The sequence below is a fragment of the Nelumbo nucifera genome, chromosome 8 (assembly GCF_055504915.1).
Source record: "Nelumbo nucifera cultivar China Antique chromosome 8, China Antique-T2T, whole genome shotgun sequence".
NCBI lineage: Eukaryota > Viridiplantae > Streptophyta > Magnoliopsida > Proteales > Nelumbonaceae > Nelumbo > Nelumbo nucifera.
The window spans coordinates 8,269,180-8,282,985 of NC_142656.1; the positions used below are offsets into that span (position 1 = coordinate 8,269,180).

Below are 13,806 nucleotides of genomic sequence, written 5' to 3' on the forward strand. Positions count from 1 at the left end.
GTGATCATCTTGGCTACCAGGGCAAATGACTCCAAGTAATCTATACCATAAGTCTGAGTGAACCCTTTTGCAACTAGCCGAGCTTTGTACCTCTCAATGGATCCATCCGCATTGTGCTTCACAGTAAATACCCATCTGCATCCAACTGGTTTCTTTCCTTTGGGCAAGTCAACTAGCTCCCAGGTATTATTTTTTAACAGGGCATCCATTTCAACTTGCATTGCACCTCTCCACTCCGGGACTGATAGGGCCTCTTGTACTGTTCTTGGAATAGGGACATTGGAAATGGAACTAAGGTAGGACCTGTAGGTAGGAGATAGGCAATCATAGGATAAAAAATGGGAAATACAGTGGGCTGTAGGTGTGGTACAATGTCGTTTCCCTTTACGAATTGCAATCGGAAGATCAAGGTCATCTGTAGGAGGTGAAATGGCAACAATAGAAGAAGTCTCTGTGGGTCCTGGGACTGTAATGTCTGGACCTGGAGCCATAGATGAGATTGGAGCTGGCCTGGACTGCTGATGATCGGGATCAACCTGCCTGCACCGCCTGTGATAGACCCTCAACTCCTAATCCCTCTAACCACCCTCACCATTGCAGCTCCCATCACCCAATGGAATAGGTAAAGGAACTACCCCACTCTCACTGCTCTCCCCCCGAAGACAAGGACTTAAACCCCTACTCTCACTACTCTCCCCCTGAGGAGAAACCCGAGGATAATAAGGTGTCTCCTCAAAGAAAGTGACATCCATGGAGACGAACTTCCTCCCTGTGACAGGATCATAGCAGCAATACCCCTTTTGAGTTTGTGCATAACCAAGGAAAATGCATTTGGAGGCCTTGGGTTCAAACTTGGAGTGATGGGGTCCGAGAAGCTGAACAAAGCAAGTACAACTGAATGTTTTAAGGGGAATAGAAAACAACTCCTCATGTGGGTATAGAAGGGGCGGGAACCTCATCTCGTGAACGCATAAGATAAGCCCAAGAAAACCGGGTATGGTCATCAACAAATAACAAAAAATATCTGTCCCCACCCATAGAAGGAATGTGATATGGCCCCCAAACATCTGTATGCACAATATCAAAAGGACGATTACTCCTTTTATTACTCAATGAATAAGAGTTTCTACAATGTTTAGCAAACTCACAGCTTTCACATTGCAACTGGGACAACTCAACAGATTCAAATAAAGTAGGAAACAGACTCTTTAAGGACCGAAAAGACAGATGACTCAATCGGTTATGCCAAAGCATAACCGAACTCACACTCTGGGAAACAAGTGACCTCTTACCCACTGACTCTTCCCGACGAGAACTCTCCCCGAGCAGATAAATCCCAATTCGTCTCACGGCCAATCCCAATCACCTTCTTCATCTCCAGGTCCTGAAAAACACACTGGTCAGGGAAGAAAGTTACTGAGCAGTTCATGTGTTTGGTAATACTACTGACTGAAAGGAGGTTAGTATCAAGCTTAGGAACATGTAAGACAGAAGACAAGGAGATCGTATCTGATAACTTAATGTCCCCCTTCCCAGAAATAGGAACCAGGGAGCCATCAACAATAGATACTTTATCCCTACCAGATGACAAATGGTAAGAGGTAAACAGTGAAGGCAAGCTAGTCATGTGGTCGGATGCACCTGAATCTATTACCCAACAAGGTTCAATAGTACCTGGAGTTGAGGCATGGTAGGCTGAAGCTAGAGTACCTGAATTTACGGTTGTAATCTGACCACCCATCTCAGAAACACTGCCATAACTGATGCCTCCAAAGCTGCCTTCTGCCTGATTTTTAAACTCCATCTCGATAAAGTCTTAAAACAACACTTGGACTACCAATCACAATCAAAAACAGTATAGGCCTGATCTGTATTCACAGTGTATGTGCACAAAACTGGGATAACTCTGATCTGAAATCAACTAACAAACACAACAGTGGCTGTCCGTAGAGCTCTAACCCCTTTAAGAGAGTTCGAAAACCCCAAAAAACTCTAAAAAAACAGCTTAGAAGGAGGTCTGATTTGCCTTTGCAGAATTAGGGTTTTAATTAGTCCTTAAAGTGATCAATTCAGTTGCACAATCTAATCAGTACTGTATAGAGAGACTTGCAATAGGGTTAATATGAAACCCTAGAATCTGATCAATGCTAACAATAAACTTGAGGATAGCTCTAGATAGATCACAAGATTCAGTCCAGCACTAGGGCTTGCCGCAAGATCACTTTCAAACTCTAGTGCAGAAAGAAACAAGGCTGAGACAGTTCGGTGTAAAACAGTAGGGTTTTAATCACAGCAGAACAGTAGGGTTTGCTGTAAAACCCTAGTGAATCGAAGAAATGAAAACCTAGAACGGTTCAGCCTTCCTCTCCAGATAGGTCCAACCTATCTTTTCTTAGAAAAGTAGATGACTTACAAGAAAAGAATTGTTCGCTGCCTTCTAGGGTTACCCGAACCCTAGTCTTCTCTGATCCTTCCTGACCACCAATACTCTGCAACCATAACAAAACTTCCAACAGCTGCTAGCACTTCTGGCGATCTCCAAGAATCAGTCTGCGAACTCCACCTTTTCAGCTTCTAGTCCTAGGAGATTCTCATGTGGTCGACTGGTATTAGACTCACATAAGAAACCCTAACTTGGCTCTGATACCATGAAGATGATCAAGACTGCTATCAGTCTTCGACACTAAGGAATTTCAGGTTCGAACAGAAGAGAAAGTGAAGAAGAGAGAGGAGAAAGATTAGTGAGAGAGCAGTAGAACACAAGTTTGAAAGGAAGGACAGATTCTGAATAATCTGCCGCCGCCACTTCAATTTAATATTTATATGTTATGCTAGTTACATGAAAGGACATATTTGCCCTTGGTGTTTACATCATAACACTTAACAATATAAAAAACTGAAAAGTAAATAACAGAATAACATAACAGATAGACTAGGTATATTCTACCCTACGGACAGAGTGGCCCACATCAGTTTCTCTACAACTGTCAAGGAATATCGTCGCCATTTCGAGGTGCTTTCTGCCCCCTTACGTTACCTACCAGAATCAGTCCCTGAAGCAGCCTTTGTGAATGGGTTGCGCCCAGATATCCAGGCCGAACTCCGACAGATGGAACCCGTTGGGTTGATCAGAAAAATGGTTGCGGCCCAGAAGATTGAGGATAAGAATCAGGCCCTTTGGGCTTATCAATCAGCAGCACTTTGCCATACTAGTTGGGAGATCAGCTCAAATAAGTCACTTTGCCCTAATGATTGGGTAATCAGTCCAAATAAGAGCAAGTGTTTTGGGCTGATAGAAAACTCCAGTTATTGGGATGAATCCGAGTCCCGATGTAGGGATTATAATGGGCACTTGGCAGCACTGACATCAGCCAAGGAACTAAGTTTTGCTGGAAAACTCTGCACTAATACAGCAAGAGGCTGCTGGGTTGGAGGAAGAGGCTTCAATTCTACAGGTGGTTTTGGTTGGAAGTGGTCTGACAATGCAACACATTGGAATGAGTCCATCTTCCCTGGGGCACCATTTCACTCCAATTGCTCCAATTCATCATGCAAAGGCATTAATCTGATCAATACCTGTACTTTGGTGACTAATGGCCAGCCACAAGGAGTATCTTATCATCCTTGCAACTGTTAGTGGGATAATCCTTTGCACAACTTTGGTCGTTGTAATTTGGTTGCTTGCATACAGGAAGAGCAAGAGGCGCAGAAGGTCTCGCAAAGCATCTAATCCATCAACATCTGCATCAGTTACCCCATCATGGAAAGTCTTCAGCAATGAGGAACTGAGGCCAATTACAAAGAATTTCAGTGAAGGTAATCGTCTTGTTGGAAATGCCAAGACTGGTGGCTCACATAGTGGGCTTTTACCTAATGATGACACATATAAGGGTAGCAGTCAAGAGATTGAAAAGGTCTAGCTTTCAAAGAAAGAAGGAATTTTATTCAGAGACTGGAAGAGTTGCAAAGCTCCATTATCCTGCTGCCGTGTGCGGTGTGCGTCCATCCACTATGCATGGAGTTACTGGTTGGAAGTGCTTATTCATTGGCAGGACCTGCCTGATTTTGAAGATTCTTGGGAGTCTTTTGACTTACTTCGAGACCAGTTTCCTCATTTTAACCTTGAGGACAAGGTTAGACTTTGGGCGGCGAGTAATGATAGGCCCCAATTAATGCCAGGAAGAGGGAAGGTCAGCAATCAGCTAAGGGGGGGAAATAATTGAACAATTAATCACATGAGGGAAATTATAGCTGTAGGGAATAAGGAGAGTCTTGGGGCATTTATAGCTATGTCAGTTATGAATAAGAAGAGTTTTTGGGCATTTATAACTAGGCCAGCTAGGTATTTATAAAGGGAGTCAGTTATGCTATCAGTAGAGTATAAGAAGGGGCTTTGGGGGATGGGGGGTGGCATGTTTTTCTTGGAGTGAAGAATATTGAGAGTGTTTGGGAGAGCCGGCGGTCTCTCGAAGTACCGACCAACTGTTACTGTTTTCTGCTGAATGAATACTAGTTCTTTTGTTGATATTCAAGTGTGTGAACTCTGTTGTGAGTCTGAGAACTATGTGTCAAATTTTTGGGTCATATCACTTTACTTCCTAATATCTAAACTCTAGGGGACTGATATACAGGGTTCAACCCCAAGAGGAAGGCAAAAACCTATTGTTGGGAAACCAGAGACTTGTAGGCCTTAGCATCAACATCACACTTCCAGTCAATGTTCTGATAGTGATCTAGTTCTTTCCAAATTGAGATCAAATCTGAATAATAGGCTGAGAGAGTCCTCTCCCCTTGCTTACAAGTAGAGGAGGCAGCTTGCAACTGGTATATTTTGGCATAATGACGTTGCTTTGAATAGGTAGATTTTGCCTGCTCCCAAATCTCAATAGTTGTTTCAGCCCACATGAAGATCTTCCTAACAAGAGGCAACATAGAAAGTAACAGCCATGACATCACCATGTTGTTTTCCTGATCCCACCTATCATGCTCCACCCCCTGAGACTTTGGTTCTTTTGTTTTACCATTAATATAGCCTACCTTCTCCCTAGTTGTTATGTAGAACTTGATTCCCCTTGACCATTCTAGGTAGTTAAGACTATCAAAAGGTATCACGGCCATGGGGAAACTCATGTCAAAACCCCCACTCATTCCACTTTGACAAGAGGACCCACTAGACAGGATAGAATCCTCAGATGACATGTTAAAGGATAGTTCGGTTTAAAAAAAACACAGTTCAGCCACAATTTATTAACACTTCAGTTCAGCTACGTTCACAGTTCAGTCAAGTTCAGCCACTGTTCAGTCACAGTTCAATTTCAGTTCATCCAGTTCAGACCCCAGTTCAGTCACAGTTCAATCCCCAATTCAGTCACCAGTTCAGCCACAGTTCAGTTCAGTTAAGTCTTAGTCAGGTATAAATTTTTTTGGATCCCATACATCTACTGGAAAAATTCCCAAGAATTATAGTCAACCACTGTATTATAGTTACAGGTCATTTTGACATATATCACCCAGCTATTTGGGCACAGAAATGGATCACATGATCCACAATACTGAGAACAAAAAATCACAGCACTTACAGGTCATTCAGACCTCCATAACCCCCTTACCTGGGTACACAAAAAAAGGACCACACGATCCACAAAAAACAGGTAAAAGAACCTTCACAGCATCAAACTTCCCTCTCTTTAATTTGTTTCTTGGCACACGACCAAGAGAGAAGGGAAGAAAGGGCATAGAAAACTTCAGATCAGTCCAATGCACTTCCTTGACAGGTTTGATCCACAGCAAGAAGAAACTGAGAAAAAAAAACTGAGAGAAGAGAGCGATCTCGCAGCTTCTAATCTCAGAAGACCCGCTCTGATACCATGTTTTCAGGCAAGAGATGTCAGAGAAGGAGAGAAGGAGAGGAGGAGAGGAGGAAGAGAGAAGAGAGACAAAAAAACTGGATTCAAACTTGTAGCTGGTGGCGCCTGCTATTAGCTTATATATTAGGCCGACCCAACTGATAATAAAAAGAAAAGGAAATTACAAGAGTGCCCCTGTGGCACTAAAGAACAGAAAAACATAAATAAAATGCCTCAGAGAAGAGGCTAACTGATTCCAACACATACCTCATTAAACAAGGATCACACAATCCACACAGAGCCTTGGAAGAGTACTAAACCTCCTCACAACATTCAACTACTATGATCACAATGTTTCCTTGGCACACGACCAAGAAAAGAGAGAAACAAAAGCACTTCAACCTGTCTCAGACCAAGCCGATTAACTGTTATTGAGTTTCAATCCCAGAAATCAGAGAAAAAGGAAAGAGGAGTTGATTGATCTGTTCTCAGGCCCTAGAGTCCTGCTCTGATATCATATTAACAGCAAGAAAATCAGAAAAATAGAGAGAAATCAAAGGACAAAGTCAAAAAGCTAGGCTGGTGGCACCTTTGAGTAAAAAGACAAAAGTGCTCCCTGCAGCACATATGTCACAAATAAAACAGTTACCAATGTGTCACCCATGCAGGCACCTAGGTGACAAGGCAGTTTCTCAAGGGCACTCATATGAGTTGCCATGAATATATTGCATATGGCACCTGCCTGATACAGAAAGGCAGTTGTCTAGGCACTAAGGTGCCATAACAAGCAGTTATATGTGTGAGGGGGTAACGACTTTGCAGTTCTCAGTGCTACATCAAAACATTTCTCTCTCTCAGTGCCAAACTATTGTTTTTTTAAGAGTTTGGCAATTAAAGAGAGGGCCATCAATATTTTTTATCATTATTTATCAAGACTTTTGGAACCAGAGTAAACCAAAAAAAAAAGAAACCAAGCTTCAAAAAATCAATCAATCACTAGTGTTTGGACAAGAAGACTGAAAACAATCAGGGCTTGGAGCTTAGCTTCTTTGATTCATTGTAAAAATAAAGAATGTATGTGTGAATGAGAAAATGGTCTCAAATCCTTTGTTTCTCTTTTTCTCTGTCTTCTTGCCCATGCAATCTCCCCCCAACCGCTTTGTTTCTCATAATTTAACCTTTCTACATAAGCAACAGTAAGTGTAATTTTTATTGCAACAACAGAATAACGTACAAAGTTGGTAACAGCATAAGCTGCCCCCAATTACAATGTAAATACCATTATCAGTTTACAAGTTCATCCCAAGTCCAGGCATTCCCCAAACAATGCTTTCCCTGTTGACCCCCAGACCTAGTCGAAGAATCAGTAAGAGTATTGACTGATCTAAGAGTATTCTTGTAATTCAATCTTTCATTCAAAATGGAGGTGTATGTATGTATATTTCTGATTTAGCATCATGAATTGTCAGATTTCAATTGTTGCTTACTTGGAAAGAGTTGCTCCTCATTATTAGAAGCAGGTTTATCACCACTACGTTACTCTTATTAGTTTATTTATCCATTAGTTTGTTTAACTTGTTAATCTGTTGACTGGTTAGTTTGTCCATGTATACATTGTATTGAAATAGTGTGTCTGAAGTACTGCAAACAATGATAGAAAATGTTACCATTTTGTGGATATGAATCATATGATCATCTGACATGCTTTATTGGGTGAAATTCACTTCTGTTTAGGATATTGTTTCATATTTCTTAACTCTGGTGTTTTTTGATTGTTATCATGACAAGGAAATCAATCTAAGGATCTAGGTTTCTTTTGTCAAAATTCATCACCTAGACAACAAGGCACCACTCTGTGACCTAGATTCATTTATACACTTTGAGAATACTTCAGATAATAGAATGTTTAACTGATCTTTAATCAAAAAAAGCATCTAAATTAGTCATAAGATATAAATGTTTCCTACAACTTCTATCCTTTCAAAATAGTATAAGTTTAGGAGATTAAGGCAAAAGATCCAAATATAAACATTTAACAAAACATGGGGCAAATTCTCACGTAACTGGGAATGCAAAATTATAATGATTGACAATTCCCTGACAATAATGGTAATCACAAACTACAAAGATTAAAGGAAACAAAGGACTAAATTGGAGTCAACATTCAAATTCCATCACTAATCAAGAACACGATAAAACTTACCAAAAAAATGATAACGGAGCAAACCTAGAAGAATTCCTTCTTTTGCAATCCTACCATAGTTGGTATTGAGTATATTATAACTAGTTGATCCATTTCTATTGGTTGACTCTTGTATAAACTTGACTATTAGTACTTTGTCATCTCCTAAAACCCTCTGAAGATGAGTTTTTTTGGTATCCAAATAGGGCCCCTGAACAATCAATAAGTTTGTTGGTCTACATCAACAAATAATTCATTTAAAAGATATACAAACACTTAAACTGATCTATGAATATAATAGAAATATGAAAAACATAGATCTCTCTACAAAGTAATCTATTAAATCCCCTAGTTATTCAAAATTAAGAACAAAAAACATGGCAAAAATTTGGAGCAATAAATGTAATATGGCAAGAGATTGATCAAATCCGCATCATGTTTAATACATTCTCATTTAAATAGTTTGAAGTAAAAAATGGCATGTTTTATATATGTAATTGTGTGTATAGTATATTAAATATATGTATATTTAAGAACATCAATACATATTTATTTTTAAAATATATAGTTTATTCTTTAAAATCCAATTTATTAACATATCATACATTTCCCAAATTATTAACATATTTTTTCATATATTTGAAATTTTGGAATTTGGGACATTTTCTCCAAAAAAATGTCAATGAACATATTATACATGAATTTGCTATGGTGCCATGGTAGTAATTAGTAAAGCCCATCACACACATTTTCTCCTAAGGAAGAAAATTATTTATCTCAAATATAAGATGATATTCAAAATGAAAAACATTCTTTCAAAAGCAATAACTGTCACAACTTGTTATACATAACACGTTGTCACCATTTACACTTACTTAATGATTTATGTATTGCAGTTGAAAAGAACTCACAGCGGTTATCAACAATAGATTTTATCAAGACAGTTATTACCAACTAATGCATGCAGGTGAACCAGTAAAAGTGGAAAAATTATGACCTAAGAGATATGGCGAAACGGTGATAGTCTATGAAACCCAGATACCCTGTACTTGAATGCCTTGTCATTTTGGATATTTCATCTTTACATGCAAATTTTGTAACAGAGACCTTGTCCATTTATGTCCTTCCCGTGTGTGTGTGAATATCATAGGTGACAGTAACTACAAGGAAACATGAAGTTCAGAGTAGTAAACAAGCAAAGAAAATATGTGATCTCTCATCTGCATGTGGAGGTTTAGAACAGTTGATATATTCTTATAGGGGTATTTATTCACATAGTTTAAACGAATTACATAATTAAGGTAGTTCCCAGAAAGAGACCTTAGATTATGCATCATGGGCACAGCAGAATTTAGGGACAGGAAGCAATGAAAACAAAGCAGCAGAAAATATTATTGTTTCTGCTAGCAAATATGTTAGAGAAGAAATGGATACCTTAAAGCTGTAGCTTCCATCTGGATCAACAAGACAGTGATACAAGTATGTTTTTCCAGAATCCCAATCAAGAAACTACATGGAAAAAAAAAAGAATCAGATAATCAATAAGATAGATTCATCAGAAAAAGACACTAACCCAGTTTCTGTTCACATCTAGAAAGAAAAAATTAATGTTGTTAGTTGTTACCTGCTCAAGATGCATTCATGCTATGTTCACCCCTATGCAACATAGATTATATCAAGATACTACATGGGGAAAGAAAGAACCAGGAAATCAACAAGATAGGCTCAGGATAAAGACAGCATAATCCAGTTTCTTCTCATGTCTAGGAAGAAGTTAATGTCGTTAGTTGTTAACAGCACAAGATGCATTCATGTTTGTATTCATCCTAAGCTCAACTCTATGCAACATACATTGTATGTATATTTCTAAGACATACTCTAAGCCCCAAGAGATTGTGTAAAATCAAAAATGGATATGTGATGTAAGACAATTATATTGACATATCTGCCCAGGCTGCCATGTTTCCAAGACAGGTAGGCACACTTGGTGAGCACACTAAAGTAAGCACTCAATAAATTTTCTGACACCTGTCCCACAAATACCCTCACCCTACCCTTAAAATGATTCAAAAATTTTTACGACAGCTTCAAAAAATTTATCGAGTGCTTACTCAGTATGCTCACAAGTGACATTTTCATAAATAGGAACATTACATAGTTGAATAGATATAACTTGACCTATATGAGATCTCATGGTAGAAATAATATATGTTATTCAACCACCACCAGTAAAAATAATAAAAGTTAAATTTGCACCGTATTTGTAGGTTAGTACTTTCAGTAACAATTTCTCAAACTTTTTTCTCCATGAAGTTGAAAAAAAAAAAAAAAAAGAAGAAAACAGAAGCACTCGTCGAGTGAAAACATCCACCCACCTTCATTCTATCTGCATGCTCGACATAGTGGCAGCCTATATCATTCCAAACCTCTGACTCAAACTTGACCATTGGCAAGTTTCTAATCTTTTTAATCGTCTCCACTGTCATAACATCTTCCAGTCTATTCCTGCAAAGGAAATAATGCAATGGTATGTCAATTGTCTCTGCAAATTGTGAAGGTTGAAAGCAGTGTGATAGTTAGCAGGGGCTAAGCATATACTTACTTGCCAATGTAACTTAATATCAAGAAGGCTTTCCTAAATTCCAGTTCGCCCAACGCCATGAGAAGGGATTCTCTGCTCATCCCCTCCAAACCCAAGCCGCTCTTCTGCCTATTGAGACGCTCTAACCTCGGAGAGTGAGAGGTAGCATCATCATAGCCTACAAGAAACGATGAGTTAAGGGGGTAACCCAAATCAGAAACTACAAATTCAGTGAAGATTGCAGAGACACAACTTATACGGCTCCTATTTTCTCAAAAGTTCGGAAACTGTCCAAGGCATGATACACAGAATACCTAAATCGGGAAGAGTGGATGGGGGCGTTTGCCAAATGCTGAACTAAACCAATAACATTTTAAAGAGAGATAATTTATAAGTTACAATTACAACTTTACTAAGATCATAGCACGACAAGTGAAATCTGTCAGTGCATAATTACCTAAAATGGGCATAAAGAAATGTTGAAATGCAAACGACGACGACGACGACGATATTCACAAGGAACCAAAAACAGAGGATTATGCACATATGAAGTTACCTCGCATAGAAACAGAAACTGAACTTTCAGAACTACGTGGCCCGGAGAAGCACACGCTTTTCCGACTAGACACGGTTGTACACACACTTCTCGCCATATAGATGATAAATCCTGTCAAGGATCGGATTCTTTGACCGGAAATTCGCCGAAGAAGCTGCAGAGACGCCTCTTCTCCAAGCAAAGCCAGCTCTCTCCTTGCGCTCATTTCAGCAGGTGGCAGTGACTGTTGCTCACATATAGTTCTTAGCATTTCTTCTACAGAGACAGGAAGAGGAACCTCAGCAGAAGGATCTGCCATCGGAAGAAAGCTGGTTTCAGAACCACGAGTGTATCAAAAACGTCAGGATCGTAGAAGATTTGAAAAAGAAGGGTTCCCAAACAAGAAGAAAGGAAAAAACAAGACTGTGACAGAGAGATATGCAGTTCTGAGCCCTTGTGAGCAGAGAGCTCTCGACTTCTCAACGTTCAACATGAATTTGCCGCTTTATTGGAAGGAATGAGTCTTACGTAGAAGTTTTTACGCGATGCAGTACGATTTAAACAGAATATACCAGAATACCAACACGTATATAAACGGAAGCCGTCCGATCTATTGCATTTTTTCCAAAAGTTATAGATGATGCTTGAGGGTCCTCTGATGGTGATGGCCCCATTAATCGATAAATTTACGTTGTGGGCGACTGTATGTTTTGTGGGAGTGGAACCGTGCGATAATCGTCATATCTGGAATGACTACTCAGTGGAAAAGCGTTGTCCTAAAATATTGAAGGCGAAGAAAGCGTTTCACGTTTCAGGCAAAGCCGCAAAGGCATAGATTTTTTATTTTTCCTTCGGAAAACATTTTTATGGGAGAATTACGGTTGAGCCCAGGATGAGAATTTACATTGGGCCTGTCCGTATGTCCGTATGTGGTATAGAATGAGTTGTTGATACTTTTCCGTTTATTGTTTATAGTAATTATGTCTCTTCCGTTAACAAACTCCATATGGTATGGATATCCTGATCAAACGTGAATAACTGTACAATTTAGCAGGTAAAATTGAGGGTGGTCCAACCGCGAAGTATTTGACTAAAATCCCAATGGAGGTACAAGTAATTTACCAATGTATGCAATCTTTGGGTTCCCGTACGAGTACGATATGAAGTAGATACCGATCTTGTGTTAAAAAAGCCTTCATTTCATTCAAGTATGATACCTTTCTTGCTTTTGGAAAAGATCAGAATCGGGATTTGCTGTAGATGTTCCCGATGTACGGCTGGACTGCCGTGTTAAAAGCACCCAGGCTTTTTCACAGGGAGTAGATCCGGGCTCAAAAGATGATGCCTTACTCATAAGTCGAGCATAGCATTTTAGTGAATAGTGATGGCGTCCGTGAGAACAAGAACCAGTTAGTGCAAAATCTACACCTTTCAAAGAACAAGTATGATGCCTTTCTTGCGAGTAGAGAGTAGGGATGTGAGGAACTCTAAACATCAGTTGGGGTGATCATTTGTAGTTCAAGCCCGGCCTACCCGAAATCGGATTCAGTCAGTGTAAAATTCGTTCGAATACTCATTATAGCTTTATGTTCGAAATATCTCTCCATAAAGCATAGAAGTACAAGAGATATTTTCAATGTAAGGCTGTTCGAACAGACCTTGCACTTACTGAAGCCGATCTCGGCCTACGCCTAATCCAGAAATTTGCATAATTGGGCTTAGGTTTTCTGCCCAGAGCGGCAGGGCCCATGATTACTCATAGATAACTGTCAATGGATTTGGTTCGGCAAATTGAATTTACGTGTGTTCGACCATAATTCAATCCGACGATATAGAATGGGATATCAAAATCAACCCATTTATTGCTAGTTTGTGGGGCAATCAAAAAATAGGTGATAAACTGTCTGAACAGCATTCGCAGATAAAACGCAACGATTATGTATAGGACCATAACACATCCTTTTATATAAATTAAATCTTTTACGAACAAAAGCTCTCAAATTCTCTAGAAAACAAAAAAAACAAAGTTTACCTACGAGTGTCCTTGAATTCTAGCCCCAACTAATTCACCTCATTACATTCCCTATAAATAGTAAATTACTATTTTTTTATTCATTAAAATACAAAATTGTAGGGGCTGTTTCGATAGATTTTTTTAAGTATGAAAGTATAAGAGTACTTCATGTCGTTTGGTATAGTAGCCCGTGTGTGAATCAGTTGAAATAAATTCTGTTAATCTCATTTTCATTAGTTAGGTCATTTGTCTCAAGTCGGTTAATGTATATACACCTTCTGTCTTTAAATAAATATATTCATTTTTCCTTTATTTTCTTTTACACTTAGTCTACATGGTATCAAAGCCCAGGCTCTCCGACTGAGCCTGCGCTTTCCTGCTTATTTCCTCTGCAACGCAATAATTTCAGTCAGCTATCGTTTCTTTGTATCTTTCGATTCTTTCCTCCATCGACGACCATGGCCATAAATTTAGCTAACACCAGCAGCGGCAGCATCATCTACAACAAAGCATCAATGCGTATACTTCGTTATCTAAAATCTTCCCCAGATCATGTTCTCTTGTTGCCTTGACAAAATGATATTGGAAAATAATAAAGAATGCAAAATGGAATTTATCGGTAATTATTTTCTAAATCGAGAATTTGCA

The 13,806-nt window shown here is 39.1% G+C and overlaps 1 protein-coding gene across 6 annotated transcripts in view; it reads right to left on the reverse strand.

The window, feature by feature from the left end:
* The window catches only part of LOC104592065 (putative RNA-dependent RNA polymerase 3), a 73,639-nt gene extending 61,660 nt beyond the window's left edge, over positions 1-11,979 (reverse strand). For 2 of the 6 annotated variants that reach the window (XM_088893168.1, XM_088893169.1), the window contains exons 1-5: positions 11,166-11,979; positions 10,631-10,787; positions 10,404-10,533; positions 9,463-9,537; positions 8,050-8,239 (exon numbers count right to left, since the gene is read on the reverse strand). In XM_088893168.1, coding sequence (XP_088749294.1) covers positions 8,050-8,239; positions 9,463-9,537; positions 10,404-10,533; positions 10,631-10,787; positions 11,166-11,463 — 850 coding nt within the window. In that variant the 5' untranslated portion in view covers positions 11,464-11,979. The remainder of the gene's footprint in view (positions 1-8,049; positions 8,240-9,462; positions 9,538-10,403; positions 10,534-10,630; positions 10,788-11,165) is intronic. The other 4 variants (XM_088893166.1, XM_088893165.1, XM_019196825.2 and 1 more) reach the window with 4 other exon arrangements.
* Between the last annotated feature and the right edge of the window lie 1,827 nt (positions 11,980-13,806).